This window comes from Oncorhynchus tshawytscha, linkage group LG02 (assembly GCF_018296145.1).
Source record: "Oncorhynchus tshawytscha isolate Ot180627B linkage group LG02, Otsh_v2.0, whole genome shotgun sequence".
In the NCBI taxonomy this organism is placed as follows: Eukaryota; Metazoa; Chordata; class Actinopteri; order Salmoniformes; family Salmonidae; genus Oncorhynchus; species Oncorhynchus tshawytscha.
The window spans coordinates 32,708,545-32,724,837 of NC_056430.1; the positions used below are offsets into that span (position 1 = coordinate 32,708,545).

Sequence of the window (16,293 nt, forward strand, 5' to 3'; positions counted from 1 at the left end):
ATTGGTATATTAATAATACATTTTAAAGTTCATAATTGTGCACTCTCCTCAAACCATAGCATGGCATTCTTTCACTGTAATAGCTACTGTACATTGGACAGTGCAGTTAGATTAACAATAATTTAAGCTTTCTGCCCATATCAGACATGTCTGGGAATTGTATTTGTTACTTACAACCTCATGTTAATCACATTAGCCTACATTAGCTCAACCGTCTCGCAGGAGGGACACCGATCCCCTAGAGAGACATGACGATCACTCAGTCTGGAACATGTCAAGAACTTTGAAAGTTTCTTCAAGTGCAGTCGCAAAAACCATCAAGCACGATGATGAAACTGGCTCTCATGAGGACCCCCACAGGAAAGGAAGACCCAGCGTTACCTCTGCTGCAGAGGATAAGTTCATTAGATTTACCAGCCTCAGATTGCAGCCCAAATAAATGCTTCACAGAGTTCAAGTAACAGACACATCTCAACATCAACTGTTCAGAGGAGACTGTGTGAGTTAGGACTTCATGGTCGAATTTCTGCAAAGAAACCACTACTAAAGGACACCAATACTAAGAAGAGACTTGCTTGGGCCAAGAAACACAAGCAAAGGATATTAGACCGTTGGAAATTGTCCTTTGGTCTGATGAGTCCAAATTTGAGATTTTTGGTTCCAACCGCCGTGTCTTTCTGAGACGCAGAATAGGTGAACAGATGATCTTTGCTGGTGACACTGTGAGGGATTTATTTAGAATGCAAGGCACACTAACCAGAATGGCTACACAGCATTCTGCAGCTATGCACCATCCCTTCTGGTTTGCGCTTAGTGGGACTATCATTTGTTTTTCAACAGGACAATGACCCAAACACACCTCAAGGCTGTGTAAGGGCTATTTGACCAAGGAGAGTGATGGAGTGCTGCATCAGATGACCTAGCCTCCACAATCACCCGACCTCAACCCAATTGAGATGATTTGGGATGAGTTGGACTGCAGAGTGAAGGAAAAGCAGCTAACAAGTGCTCAGCAAATGTGTGAAATCCTTCAAGATTGTTGGAAAAGTATTCCGAGCTGGTTGAGAGAATGCCAAGAGTGTGCAAAGTTGTCATCAAGGTAAAGGGTGGCTACTTTGAAAAATCTAAAATCTATTTTAATTTGTCTAACACTTTTTTGGTTACTACATTTTCCCATATGTGTTATTTCATAGTTTTAATGTCTTCACAATGTAGAAACTAGTACAAATAAAGAAAAACCCTTGAATGAGGAGATGTGTCCAAACTTTTGACTGGTACTGTAAATATATATATATATATATATATATATGCTGGCTGGGTGAAAGCCCTTTAAACGGAATTTTCTTTATACAACAACACCGCTTGCAGTACATTTACAGTAACTACAGCGGTATTAATGGGCCCATTGGCTGCAATGTCATATTTCTACCACGGGGCGGCGGTCGATGTCGACATTCTGCAGATAAAGATGGCGGTGCGGAAGAAAGACGGCGGCCCGAACGTAAAATATTTCGAAGCGTCTGATACAGTCTCGCAGTTCGACAATGTCCGCGTTTGGTTGGGCAAGAATTATAAAAAGGTACTGCTGTATTTTGTTCATGTAATGAATACATTCATTCATATGATCATAAATGAAAGAGGGCAATTTTAACAGTAGAAGGAGTGGGCAGGCGAGTGAGGGTGTGATGAGATGGGTTGCAGTATAGTCCAGTTGTTTAATCCACACATTCACGAGACGGAAACAAAAGGATGCTGAGGAAACGTCTTGGCAAGTGCCGCGTGATGGACATGGACACTTGATATGTTTTAAGTGGATGTTTCTACACCCATTTAGTAGAGGGAAATAAATGGCCTGTGTTGGGGGTTGCTGTTCGGGGAGGGGAGGGAACCTAGCTAGCTGGCTAGCTAGCTAGCTAACGGTAATTTCATGGATTGCAGATGCCTACTCCTGCCAGCGCAAGTGCACAAATCCAGATGTTAAACTGTTTTTTTTTTTTTACCGGCGCCTTCAGTTTTCTCTTTCACCCCATTTCACTCCATGGTCTTTTAGGGCAATATAAGCGCCATGAGTTTTCATGGTCCGGCTCCTTTTACCCCCAGATGGTGAGAAGGATTTTCTCATTATAGTGTTGCCAAAAAAGCCATGTCTATTGTCTCAGAGCAAGCGCTCAACCCCACCATTTTCAACCTGGGCCAGACCGAAAGAATACAAAGATTCACATAGATGAACCTATCATTTCTTTGACCATCAAATTACCTCTGTTTTTGTTAATTGTACAGTTCCAACTATCAAAGATCTATCTAAGACCCACTCACTCACACCATACTTGAATATATGGGATAATACCAGAATAATGATGATGTGCATGTCAACATAGTTACAATGTATATTTATCCTGATATTTCCATGTAAATCCTCTCTCTCTCTTGTCCCTCAGTACATCCAGGCGGAGCCCCCCACCAACAAGTCTCTGTCCAGCCTGGTGGTCCAGCTGCTGCAGTTTCAGGAGGAGGTGTTCGGACGACATGTCAGCAACCCACCTCTCACCAGGTTGCCGGTGAGAGAACTTGCACGCACACATGTGCTCAGGCACACACACACACACATACACACACACACACACACACACACACACAATTTGCTCTTGTGCTTCCCCTATTCCACTGTTCTAATAGTGTATCTGATCCTCTGTCTTTCTGTTCAGATGAAGAGTTTCCTGGACTTTAAGTCTGGTGGGGCTCTCTGCCACATTCTGGCTGCAGCCTACAAGTTCAAGAGCGATCAGGGCTGGTAAGAGTTTCATTCTAGCCTGCATATTTTGTTTTGCTCACTACACTTACACTCCCCTCAAATGAGTTTAACCCACTAAGTTGTATGGTTGAGAAGTTCTGATTAAGATTAAACCAAATAGACTGATCCTTGAGACGTTTTCATTTTCACAATGATGCATTTTTATTGAAATATTTTATGAGGTTGTGTGAGATTTTTGACTCCTGTCTGTCTTCATGGCAGGCGCAGGTTTGACTTTCAGAATCCTTCTCGGATGGACCGCAATGTGGAGATGTTCATGACTATCGAGAAATCTCTAGTACAGGTCCGTCTGCCCTTGTCTTCTTTGGAAAACTATTTTCTTTGTCAGTGTCGCTCTCTTTTTTGAATTTACTCTCTTTCTCTGCATCTGTCCATCAGAACAACTGTCTGAGTCGACCAGTGATCTACCTGAGCTCTGACATTGAGGCCAAGCTACTGGGGAAACTGAAGGACATCATCAAGAGGCACCAGGTAGGCTTGTCTTCACTGACCTAATGATGAAACTGTACACCATACAGTACAGCTTCATACAATACAATACAATACAATACAGCACAATACAGTACAATACAATGCAAGTACAGCTTCATACAAAATAATACATTACAATGCATTACAGTACAGCTTCATACAAAACAACACAATACATTATAATACAGCACAATACATTACAGTACAGCACAATACATTAGAGTACAATACAGCTTCATACAAAACAATACATTACAGTACAGCTTCATACAAAACAACACAATACATTATAATACAGCACAATACATTACAGTACAGCACAATACATTAGAGTACAATACAGCTTCATACAAAACAATACATTACAGTACAGCTTCATACAAAACAATACATTACAATACAGCTTCATACAAAACAATACATTACAGTACAGTTTCATACAAAACAATACAATACATTATAATACAGCACAATACAATACAGTACAGTTTCATACAAAACAATACAATACAGTACAGCACAATACAGTACAATACAATGCAGTATAGCTTCGTACAAAACAATACAGCACAATACATTACAGTACAGCATCATACAAAACAATAAAGCACAATACAATGCAGTACAATACAATACAGTACAGCTTCATGCAAAACAATACAGCACAATACATTACAGTACAGCATCATACAAAACAATAAAGCACAATACAATGCAGTACAATACAATACAGTACACCTTCATGCAAAACAATACAACACAATACAATACAGCACAATATAATATAATACAGTACAACACAGTTAAGCAGAGTGTGTTTGCTGTCTGCTGCAGGGCTCAGTGACTGAAGACAAGACGTCCAGCTCCCATGTGGTGGTTCCCATCCCTGCCAGTCTGGAGGAGGGTGAGTCAGTCTAACATTATGGATCAAACATAATCTGGTGGCCAGAATGTTTGTTCTGAATGTATGCCTGGAAAGTGAATTGGTCTATTAGCTAACTAGACTAATGGATTGATCATAGAGACATTTTTCTCTCTTCCTCTCCCCTACCCCATTGGTTCAGAGGAGTGGGTGCGTCTGGTAATGAAGAGAGACAAGCAGGTGCTGCTCCACTGGGGATACTATCCTGACAGGTAGGGACTGTCCATATTGGGGCCTCAGCCTGACAACGTCAACACAACCTTCGGATAAAGCCTTGTGCAGAACAGGGTGCTCTAACACCATGGAAACCCAGGATGATGATGATGATAATAATAATGATGGATTGGATTTATATAGTGCCTTTCTACATTGGTACTCAAAGCACTTTACACAGTAAGGGGGAAACACACCTCATCCACCTCATGTTCAGCACCCACCTGGGTGATGCATGGCAACCATTTTGTGCCAGAACGCTCATCATACAAGAGCTAGCATGGTGAGGAGTGATATATGCCAACTAGGAATGAGGGAGATGATTAAGTGGCCATGATGGAAATGGGGCCAGGTTGGGAATTCTGCAAGGACACCAGGGTTAACACTCCTACTCATACGATAATGAGACCTTTAATGACCAGAAAGAGTCAGGACACCCATTAAACATCCCATCCAATCCGAAAGACAGCACTCTACACAGGGCAGTGTCCCTTTCACTGCCCTTGGGCATTGGGATTCGATCTTAAGAATAGAGAGAAGAGTTACCCCTACTGGTCCTCCAACACCACTTCCAGCAGCATCTGGTCTGCCATCCAGGACCAACCCTGCTTAGCTTCAAAAGCAAGCCAGCAGTGGGATGCAGGGTGGTGTTCTGCCGGCAGCATGGCACCATGTGTCTTAAATGTCACAATTTGGGGTGCAGACGCATTGAAAGTACACTGTCATTTTCTCTATCCAATACCCACATCTCCTTTACCATTTTCTCTATCACATACCCACATCTCCTTTACCATTTTCTCTATCCCATACCCACATCTCCTTTACCATTTTCTCTATCACATACACACATCTCCTTGACCATTTTCTCTATCCCATACCCACATCTCCTTGACCATTTTCTCTATCCCATACCCACATCTCCTTTACCATTTTCTCTATCCCATACCCACATCTCCTTTACCATTTTCTCTATCCCATACCCACATCTCCTTTACCATTTTCTCTATCCCATACCCACATCTCCTTGACCATTTTCTCTATCCCATACCCACATCTCCTTTACCATTTTCTCTATCCCATACCCACATCTCCTTTACCATTTTCTCTATCCCATACCCACATCTCCTTTACCATTTTCTCTATCCCATACCCACATCTCCTTTACCATTTTCTCTATCCCATTTCCATGACCATTTTCTCTATCCCATACCCACATCTCCTTTACCATTTTCTCTATCCCATACCCACATCTCCTTTACCATTTTCCTTATCCCATACCCACATCTCCTTTACCATTTTCTCTATCACATACCCACATCTCCTTTACCATTTTCTCTATCCCATACCCACATCTCCTTTACCATTTTCTCTATCCCATACCCACATCTCCTTTACCATTTTCTCTATCCCATACCCACATCTCCTTTACCATTTTCTCTATCCCATACCCACATCTCCTTTACCATTTTCTCTATCCCATACCCACATCTCCTTTACCATTTTCTCTATCCCATACCCACATCTCCTTTACCATTTGAGCTTCACACCGTTTTCTCAGCCTGTGTTGTAGCACCATGTGTTGACATGTGGTGCACTAGAAACATTAGTCTAGTCTAACCTCTGACTTCTGTCCCCTGCTGCTCAGCTATGACACCTGGATCTCAGCCAGTGAGGTGGAGGCTGCTGTGGAAGAAGCGCCCAGCCCAGAGAAACCCAGGAAGGTCGGCACACACATCCTTCCTTCTTCTCTTTCTGTGTCTTTCTGTGTGAGCTGATAGTCAGATAAGGGGACGGGGCTGTACCACAACGCAATTGCGCATTAGATGACACATTGTCTGTTGATATCTGTTGCTTACTGCATACATTTTTACTAAACAGTACGTTCTAAATAGTATGTAGTACATTGAGTACACAGAATGTTGTTTTAGTAAGTGGTAGGCAAGACAGGTTTCGAACACATCCTCTCTCTTCCCCTCTCTTTAAGTTTCTATTTTCTCTTGCTCTTTCTCCCTCCTCTCTGTTTGTGTTTTTTATAGCCAATATATAACATTTTACTACATTAAATTAACACCATATAAACTGTGTCTTCAGGTCCATGCCAAGTGGATCCTAGACCTTGACCAGTTTAATGAGTGGATGAATGAGGAGGACTATGAGGTGGGGGAGGGGGGCCCCAAGAGGAAGAGAATCTCAGCCAAGACCCTAACGGATGAGGTCACCACCCCAGGGGACGAGCGTCGTGACAAGAAGCCCGGCAGTGCCAAGAAGAGGAAGCGCTCGCCCTCCCCCTCGCCCACCCCACCACCCCAGGAGAGCAAGAAGAAGAACACAAAGAAAGGGTGTGGGTGTGTGTTACCCTTTGTTTACTACTGTGTAATACATTGGGAGATCTGTAGATTGCTGAAACACACAATGACTAAGAAATATAAGCCTTAAAATGATATATACATAATGACTAACTTTGTGTGTGTGTGTGTAGGCCCACCACCCCGTACACTAAGTCTAAGCGAGGCCAGAGAGAGGAGGAGCCGGAGGATCTGACTAAAGATCTGGATGAACCATCACCTGTACCTGCAGTGGAGGAGGTCACCCTACCTAAGACAGGTACACATGCTCACACACGTGTGTGTGTGTATATATATATATCTAAGATTTAGACTCAGCCAATTGGCTTGTCCTCCTGATATTTACATTGGTTGAAATGTTAGTATTCATCATCATTGTGACAAAGTCAGGGGTTGAACTGAAGTGTTGTATCACAGGAAATGCAACTCTCTCCCCCCACACCCTTCTCTCTCTCTCTCTCTCTCTCTCTCTTTCTCTCTCTCCCCTCCATACCCCTCTCTTTCTCTCTCTCGCCCCACACCCTTCTCTCTCTCTCACTCTCTTTCTCTCTCTCCCCTCCATACCCCTCTTTCTTTCTCTCTCTCTTTCTCCCCCCATACCCCTCTTTCTCCCCCCATACCTCTCTCTGTCTGTGTGTGTGTGTAGCCAACACTAAGAAAGACTCTGAGTCAACACCAGTAAAGGGAGGTACCATGACAGACCTGGGTGAGTTCCCTGAACAACTTAAGTTCTCAGTGTATATACACTGTCTGCAGGATGAGGTCACTTTTTACAATATTTGAGCTTTCTCCATCCTTTCTGTCCCCTGATCTGTATTTTCACTCTCTCCTCTTTTATCTCTTGAACAGATGAGCAAGAGGATGAATCCATGGAAACTGCAGGAAAGGAGGAGGAGGAGGGCTCTCCGAGTGTGAAGGGAGAGCCGGTGAAAGGGTCGGACCTTCATGAGGACAACGTGACCGAGCAGACCCACCACATCATTATCCCCAGCTATGCTGCCTGGTTCGACTACAACAGGTAGGCTACACATCTACGCGTCTCTCCCGACCATCAATGATGATAGTTTGATCAATGATGTATGTTTGACCTCTTTCTGTCTTTTCCAGTGTCCATGCTATCGAGCGTAGAGCCCTCCCAGAGTTTTTCAACGGCAAGAACAAATCCAAAACCCCTGAGATGTGAGTAAACACATGCTAACATAATGTTATTATGATTATTATTATTATTATTATTATTACACATGCCTAGCTTAATACACATGTACACTCTTCTGTGTTATACAGAGACCAACAGCTTTGGAGTTTGGAGTAACTTAGCTGCATAACCAATGACGAGAGTCTCTCTCTTTCTCTTCACAGTTACCTGGCCTATAGGAACTTCATGATAGACACTTACAGGCTGAACCCGCAGGAGTACCTTACCTCTACCGCCTGTCGTAGGAACCTGGCCGGAGACGTGTGCGCAATCATGAGGTCGGGAGGACTCAGTGCACACAGGACATTTACCACAGTCGCATTGTCTTTTCATCTACTTCATGCAGTAATATTTACTGCCTCCATTTATCCCTCTCTCCTCTTCCTCTTCCTCAGGGTGCATGCGTTCCTGGAGCAGTGGGGTCTGATCAACTACCAGGTGGACTCAGAGAGCCGTCCCACCCCCATGGGCCCCCCGCCCACCTCCCACTTCCACGTCCTGGCTGACACCCCCTCCAGCCTGGTGCCCCTGCAGCCCAAGGCCTCCCAGGTACACAGACACACACAGACAGGTTGTTTCTATATTTTGGTTCTAGATGCCTCTATTTGACTGTAGCTTCACTCTACTTCTCTCTGTCCCCACCAGACTCCGGCGGCCCAGCAGATTCTGTCCTTCCCAGACAAGGTGAAGGAGAAGCAGCCAGCCGACCTGCAGAACTTTGGCCTGAGGACAGACATGTACAGCAAGAAGACTGGGCCTCCTAAGGTATGGCTCACAACACTGCAGGACTGATGAGGATCATAGTGCACTGTGTAGCTATCTGTAAAGAGTAGTGAGATGTGTTACGGGGATGCTACTTCTTCCTGTCTGCAGAGTAAGACTGCTGCCAGCGCCATGCGAGACTGGACCGAACAGGAGACACTACTGCTGCTAGAGGTAAATAACAGCACAGCTCTGTCTCATCCACTGTATTACCATTCAATAGAAATGCCCATTAAATCCAAATAACCTTGAAACAGTGTTGAGAGGATCGACAACAAAAACACACAAATAACTTATCTGAAAATGTAACCTAGGGCTTAATATAACATCCTTATTAATATCAATCATATCCTCTCCCCTCTCCTCTCAGGGTCTAGAGATGTACAAGGATGACTGGAACAAGGTGTCGGAGCACGTGGGCTCACGTACCCAGGACGAGTGTATCCTGCACTTCCTGCGTCTGCCCATCGAGGACCCATACCTGGAGGACACGTCCTCCTCCCTGGGCCCCCTGGCCTACCAGCCCGTCCCCTTCAGCCAGGCAGGCAACCCCGTCATGAGCACCGTGGCCTTCCTGGCCTCCGTGGTGGACCCCCGCGTGGCCTCCGCAGCCGCCAAATCTGCCCTGGGTGAGAGGTCAACTCACTAAATAACCGTTGGATCACACAGAGTACAGGCTGGCCTGATTTGTGTCAGAGCTGTTTAGCTAAACTTTATTTACCAGGAAGTGTCTTTTTTTTTCTCAAGAGATACTTTTTAGAGGTGGCATGTGTATTTGGTGTAGCCTTCAACGGTTCAGAACCATCTCCCTGCTTCTTTTACCACCGTTCATTATCTCTCTTTCCTTCCCCCTCCCCCTCTCTCTCTCTCTCAGAGGAGTTTTCCCGTATGAAGGAGGAGGTCCCAGCAGCACTGGTGGAGGCCCATGTGAGGAGGGTGGAAGAGGCGGCGCGGACCAGTGGCAGACAGGACCCCCTCTACGGCCTGGAAGGCAGCGGCATCGCAGGCACCAGCCTGGAGGAGGGAGAAAAACCTGGTGCAGCTTCCATCTACTATTATCTAAAACTATAGTTGTCTTTGGTCATATTTCCATGTATTGTATGTCAATGAAGAGAAATGAGTTTCCGGTGGGGTGCACTTAGGACACTAGGCTTGCTGACAACTCATCTGTCTTTTCTCTGCCTCCAGAAGAGAGCAGTGAGGAGAGTAAAAGTGACAGCCAATCCAGTGAAGAGAAGAGGGAGACCAAGGTATGGTGTCTTTAGGACTTCTACTTTCCTTGTGTTTATGTGGTCGAGTCTTCTGAAACCAGCTACGGTCTGGGTCTGAATTGTCTAGGTTGTGATGATTTATACTCAAGTGTTGACCATTGTCCTTGTCCCCGTCTCCATGGTGATAACAGGAGAACAAAGAGGGAGCCATGGAAGAGGGGGAGAAGCAAGGAGAAAACGGGAAGAAGGAGGAGGAGAGAGGAAGAGAGGGAGAAGGAGAGGGAGAGCAAGAGGCTGAGAAGACCGACTCGGAGATGGGTAATGTTTATGTCTGTGACTGAATTTGAATGTATCTCTGTAAACTTTGTAAAATAGTCAACTCTGTCTCTTGTTTTTTACAGACACTTAATTATGCGTGACTTCTATGTTTCCCTCTCTGCATTAGGTGATGGAGAGAAGGATAAGGAAGGGAAGGAGGGCTCGGAGGAGAGCCAGAGAGAAGGAGAGAGTGAGGGAGAGAGGAAGGCTAAGGTGGAGCGGGATGTGGGAGAGGGGAACTTGGCTACCGCTGCTGCCTCTGCCCTGGCTGCTGCTGCCGTCAAAGCCAAGGTCTGACCTCTGACCCGTGTTTAGCATGATCCCCCTAATCACAGATCTAGGATGAGGGGCTGTATTTATCAAACTTCTCAGAGTAGGAGTGCTGATCTACAGGTGTAGGATCTTAATTTGATCACTATTTTGCTGCTGAGGATTTTCTTGCACAGCAGTGTGTTTAAGGTTTAAAAAGGTTTCTAAAGTTTGTAATTCCCACTTTAAAATGTCAGACTTGATTTGCCCTAATGAAAAATGCATCAACCCCTACAAAAAAGGTCCATTAATTATAATCACATTTCTTGTTGCTGCAGGATTCACTTCCTGCTGTAGCAAACTGGCTGAAATTAAGATCCTACATCTGTAGGGTCAGTTTTGCCTTTGGGATCATAATGAATAAGATTATTATTTTTTTCACCTTTATTTAACCAGGTAGGCTAGTTGAGAACAAGTTCTCATTTACAACTGCGACCTGGCCAAGATAAAGCAAAGCAGTGCGACACAAACAATAACACAGAGTTACACATGGAATAAGCAAGCATACAGTCAATAATACAATAGAAGAAAGAAAGTCTATATACAGTGTGCAAATGGCGTGAGGAGGTAAGGCAATAAATAGGCCATAGTAGCAAGTAATTACAATTTAGAGTGATAGATGTGCAGATGATGATGTGCAAGTAGAAATACTGGTTTGCAAAAGAGCAGAAAAGTAAATAAAAACAATATGGGGATGAGGTAGGTAGATTGGGTGGGCTATTTACAGATGGGCTATGTACAGCTGCAGTGATCGGTTGGTTAGCTGCTCAGATAGCTGATGTTTAAAGTTAGTGAGGGAAATATCAGTCTCCAGCTTCAGATATTTTTGCAATTCATTCCAGATTACATTAGGATGCACTTGATCCTAGATCAGCTCTCCTAGCCAACCCCCAGGGTTAAATCATATCTGACCCTATCTGTTTCTCATACAGATTATCAACCAGGGATTGTTCAATATGTCTGTGCCATTTCATGAAAAGATGACTCACATCCATACTTCTCTCTCTTTCTCGATCTCCCCTATACATTTTCTCTCCCCCCTGTCTCCATTTCTGTCTCCCCCTCCATCCTTCTCGGTGTTTCTCTCTCCATAGCACCTGGCTGCTGTGGAGGAGAGGAAGATCAAGTCTCTGGTGGCTCTGCTGGTGGAGACTCAGATGAAGAAGCTGGAGATCAAACTTAGACACTTTGAAGAGCTGGAGACCATCATGGACCGAGAGAGGGAGGCGGTGAGTCAAGGAGAAGTGAAGGGTTATGGGGGATGTAGTTTAAGTAGATTTGTTGGTTTTGCTTTGTTGGTTGGAGTGTGCATATACATGTTCTTACCCTTTGTGAGTGTGTGTGTGTAGTTGGAGTACCAGAGGCAGCAGCTGCTGGCAGACCGTCAGTCGTTCCACATGGAGCAGCTGAAATATGCAGAGATGAGGGCGCGTCAGCAGCACTTCCAACAGATCCAGCAGCACAGCCAGACTGGAGGCCCACACTCCGCCCCGGCCCCCACTGGCCCCCCACCCCCACCCCAGGGCCCCTCAGCCACCCAGTCCCAGCCAACCCTCAGTACCCCTGCACCACAGCCAGCTCCCAGCCCAGCACCCCCTACCACCTCCATCCCTTCTTCTGCCCAGCCTGCTGAGGCCCAGCCGCCCCCCAGTGGTCCTCACACCTCACCTCCCCGCCCGCCAGGCCAGCCCCCCACGGCCCACTCCAGCACCACCCCAACACTCCACGGTGAGTCACACTTTGTGTTATCGAACTGTGAATTCAGTATTTAGCTAATACTGTACAAAAGTAATCACGTGGGCCTACTGAGTGATGCAGCAGTCTAAGGCACAGCATCGCAGTGCTAGTTGCGTCATCCTGTTTCGATCCCAGGCTGTTTCGCAGCCGGCCTCAACCGGGAGACCCATCAAGCGGCGCACAATTGGCCCAGCGTCGTCCGGGTTAGGGGAGGGTTTGGCCGGCCAGGTTGTCCTTGTCCCATCGCGCTTTAGAAACTCCGGTGGTAGGCCGGGCGCAACGCGCCTGACACGGTCGCCAGGTGTACAGTGTTTCCTCCGACACGTTGGTGCGGCTGGCTTCCGTGTTAGGCGAGTATTGTGTCAAGAAGCAGTGCTGCTTGGCGGGGTCGTGTTTCGGAGGACGCACGGCTCTCGACCTTCGCCTCTCCCGAGTCTGTATGGGAGTTGCAGAGATGAGACAAGACTGTAACTACCATTTGGATACCACAAAGTTGGGGAGAAAAAGGGGTTAAAAAGAAATAATAATAATCACATGAGCCACTGGAATCAACTTGAACTTTACTGTGACTTATTGTTTTTGCTGTGTGTGTGTGTGTGTGTGTGTGTTATTCTCTTTTCTTGAACCCAGAGCCTAGTGCCCCTCTACCTGAGGATACACACCACTCCTCAGCCCCAGTTCCCCCTCCACAGTGAAAAGAGAGAGGGAAGAAGAGAGTGAGAGAAAGGGTCCTGGCAAACTGAATGACATTGACCACTTTGTACCTATGAATCCTGCCTGTTTAATCTAAAAATGAAGAAGTCAAACTGAAGGACATATAACAAACTTTGATCATGTTTAACATTTTGAACGATTTACATGAGAAAGAAAAGCAAAACAAAAACATTTCACTGAAGTCTACCTTACCTTACCAGAGTGAATATAAAGATCCCCCTCAACTAAACAAGAAAATACCAATGAAGAACTTTATCGGTTTTCAAACTAACAGTCCCCCAGGCATTTTTTCAGACATAAGTTGCCTAATGACTTTCACCTTTCACATCAGAGCCCAAGGTTAAACCAAGAGAGTATGGTCATGTAAATACACCACTTGACCTGAGGATATGAAGAGAACTAAAAGGCTCTTGTCTGAGCAGTCCTTTGACCAGTGGTGCTTTGGTGCTTTCGTTTCCTGTTATAGTTTACTGTAGTCAGATGTCCTACCATGTTCCCAGAGGTACCTACCTACCTATTCACCCACGGTACCCCTGGTAGGAATTTATAAAAGAGAAAAAAAAGATTTGCACTTTGAAAAGATGTTTCCCCGGTGGCCATATCTAGAGACATGAAGCATTATTAATGGCTCTATTCAATAGGCGTTGCAGAAGTTCAGCATTACTGCGTGATTTAAATGTAAAGGCAATGTTAGGGGAGACTGCAATCACAGTAAACACTGCATATGTCAGCTCAATCTGGAAATGACCTTTACATTGCTATTGCGCAATCTGTAACACTTCAGCAATACAGATTGAATAGAGCCCTAACTCAATTGACCTGAAGCACTTAGCTGCTCTCTTGTTTTGAACTTTTACTACGACGTCATAGTTTCCAAATATGAGATTCTCAGTTCTAGGTCACCTTATTTCATTGGTTTGGCTGCTTGTTGCCCTATGTGTGTGAATGTGCTGTTATAGAGCATTGGGGTTGGTCTGTTGGTTAGATGTATCGTAAACTGAAACAAAGTATGTGTTAGGGAAATGAAAAAGGATGAACGAATGGTATTACTCTTTTGTAATGATATGTATTCCACGTGGAAACCGTCTCATCTTGCCCTACTGCCATTTGTTATTAAGACTATGTACTGTAAACTGGATTTTCTGTTACGAATGTTTCATTCCAATTGGAACAGAAAATCCCTCCATGACTGAGCATTAGAAACCACTTGAAGTATTGATGAAGGGCCACACCCCCAGAGTCAGTGTCCTCTAGGACACAATGTCCTAAAAGGCCTTATTTGAACTCTATTTTGGGCTCAATTCAATCCATATAGCAAAAGTTTAGCGTTACAGTGTGATTGAAATGTAAAGGCAATTTTAGCGGAGACCGCATTCACAGTAAACACTGCATATGTCAGCTCAATCAGAAATTACCTTTACATTGCTATCGCACAATCTGTAACACTTCAGCAATACAGATTGAACAGAGCCCTTTGTTTTTTAAGTTTAACATCTGAAGCACTTCTGAAACAGTTGCACATGCTCAGAGCAGAGCATAATCATAAGCCTAGCAGTAACTGCACAAATAAGATGGTGTTTGTCAGTATGTCCAGTATGGCTAGTCAGTATCAGTGAATCATACCATTGTAGAGATTATACTCTAAAACAATGACTGGATATAGCTCCGGAAGAACCTTATTGGCAACTTCAAAGATAGCAGGTATCACCATCACAACTCTGTTCATTTTTTTTAGGTTTGTAATTTTCTCCATATGAGTTTGTGGGATGTGGACATTTGGAAATCCACTGATTTTTATAGTTTGTTTTGTGTTTTCCAATAACCTGTCCAACTCGCATGAAGCTGTTAGAATGTGATGGAAGTGGCTTTAATGTTACAAAATAACTTTCTAAATCAAGGAATCTGAGAAGTCAGTTCAGCTTACAGAGGAGAATTTTGTCCTTTAATATCTGTAAACAATATCTTCTCTATGTATCCTATCTATTTTTATAATATTTGAATGTCAGGTTTTCCATTTTTGTTTCTTTGAAATTATTGTTTGCATTTTATTGCTGTATTTTATTATCTATGTAACCTCTAATCCCCTCCCTCATTGTCATGTGCGCGATCCTGATAGGCCTCCATGACCTTTCAATCAGTGTGACTGTGAGCATGGGTGTGTTTTCCCCACTGTTCCTTCAGTTCAGTTCCATCTAACCCCCTTGTGCCATTGTTTTTGAATTGTTACAAAGGCTGAGGAATTGGGATGCTCATTGTTCTCATACAGAAGTAGAAAATGATGACACAGCAACACATTACACAAACCCTCTCCTCTGACAGTGTCGTACATATACTCTGATAATACAACTTGTGTCCAGATAGCCAGTGTTAGAAACTTCACTACAGTCGTGACCATGGATGGACCGCTTTGGTCTCTGTTATTGCATTGTGTGGATTTCGTGATATGAAATACGTGTGTATGTTCAGTTTCTTGTTTCTGTTTGTTTTTCATGATTGCTAATGATAGCAATGATTGCATTGATTATACAGTAGAAATGAACCTTTCCTCAGTCAAACTCTTGCCAAATGAGTGTCAACAGTTGCTCTGCCGTTCGTATTGAATTAAAATATATATATATATGCGAAGGTTTTACTTAATTTTGGGGGGGGGAAGTCAAATAAATGAAGATGACGTGACGTGTATAGTTTGGTCATTGTTGCTACTGTGGGGATCGCAATTATTGACACCCTGGATAAAGGTGAGCAAAAATGACTGTATAAAAGAAATAATTCAAATACTGAGCTGTATTGTTTGCAATATATTTGTTTTTAATTATATTATTTTATACTAATACAATTGCTCAAAGAAAGAGATTTTGTTTAAAGGCCCTGTGCAATCAAAACTGATTTTTCCTAAGTTTTATTTATATATATATATATATATATATATATTTCCACATTGATGTTGGAAAAAAAAACTGTAAAACTGTGGAAATGGTGATAATGCGCTTTTAGTCTAAGAGTGGCTTGAAAAGACCGCCTGAAATTTCAGCCTGTTTTGGTGGGATGGAGTTTTGCACTGCCTGGTGACAACCCCAGGTGGTAAATTAGTTTGTAGACCAATAAGAAAGAGAGTTCCAAACCTCTCTGCCAATAACAGCTAGCTTTCAGTTTTCCCCTCCCAGCTCAGACCACTCCCAGACAGTCCTAGTGTAACAATGTTGGTTATGTTTCCACTTGCCACTGCAGAACTATGTTTTCGATGTTTATGTATTCTTATTGGTTGGTTGAATTTACATATCAAT

General features: G+C 43.9%; 1 protein-coding gene across 3 annotated transcripts; it reads left to right on the forward strand.

The window, feature by feature from the left end:
* The first annotated feature begins 1,455 nt into the window (after positions 1-1,455).
* smarcc2 (SWI/SNF related, matrix associated, actin dependent regulator of chromatin, subfamily c, member 2) lies at positions 1,456-15,685 on the forward strand. 3 transcript variants are annotated; one of them, XM_024378061.1, is made up of 25 exons: positions 1,456-1,579; positions 2,439-2,558; positions 2,706-2,791; positions 3,014-3,095; positions 3,191-3,283; positions 4,118-4,187; positions 4,348-4,417; positions 6,064-6,139; positions 6,510-6,763; positions 6,898-7,022; positions 7,410-7,469; positions 7,613-7,781; positions 7,871-7,942; positions 8,123-8,236; positions 8,354-8,507; positions 8,604-8,723; positions 8,832-8,894; positions 9,091-9,349; positions 9,595-9,756; positions 9,909-9,970; positions 10,123-10,249; positions 10,377-10,540; positions 11,653-11,787; positions 11,908-12,286; positions 12,926-15,685. In XM_024378061.1, exons 1-25 carry the CDS (start codon positions 1,469-1,471, stop codon positions 12,988-12,990), a joined length of 3,192 nt encoding a protein of 1,063 aa, XP_024233829.1. In that variant the 5' UTR covers positions 1,456-1,468; the 3' UTR covers positions 12,991-15,685. The 3 variants fall into 3 exon arrangements, with proteins under 3 accessions (XP_024233829.1, XP_024233838.1, XP_024233847.1); XM_024378070.1 differs by having other exon boundaries at positions 6,510-6,757; XM_024378079.1 differs by having other exon boundaries at positions 3,020-3,095.
* The last annotated feature ends 608 nt before the right edge of the window (positions 15,686-16,293 follow it).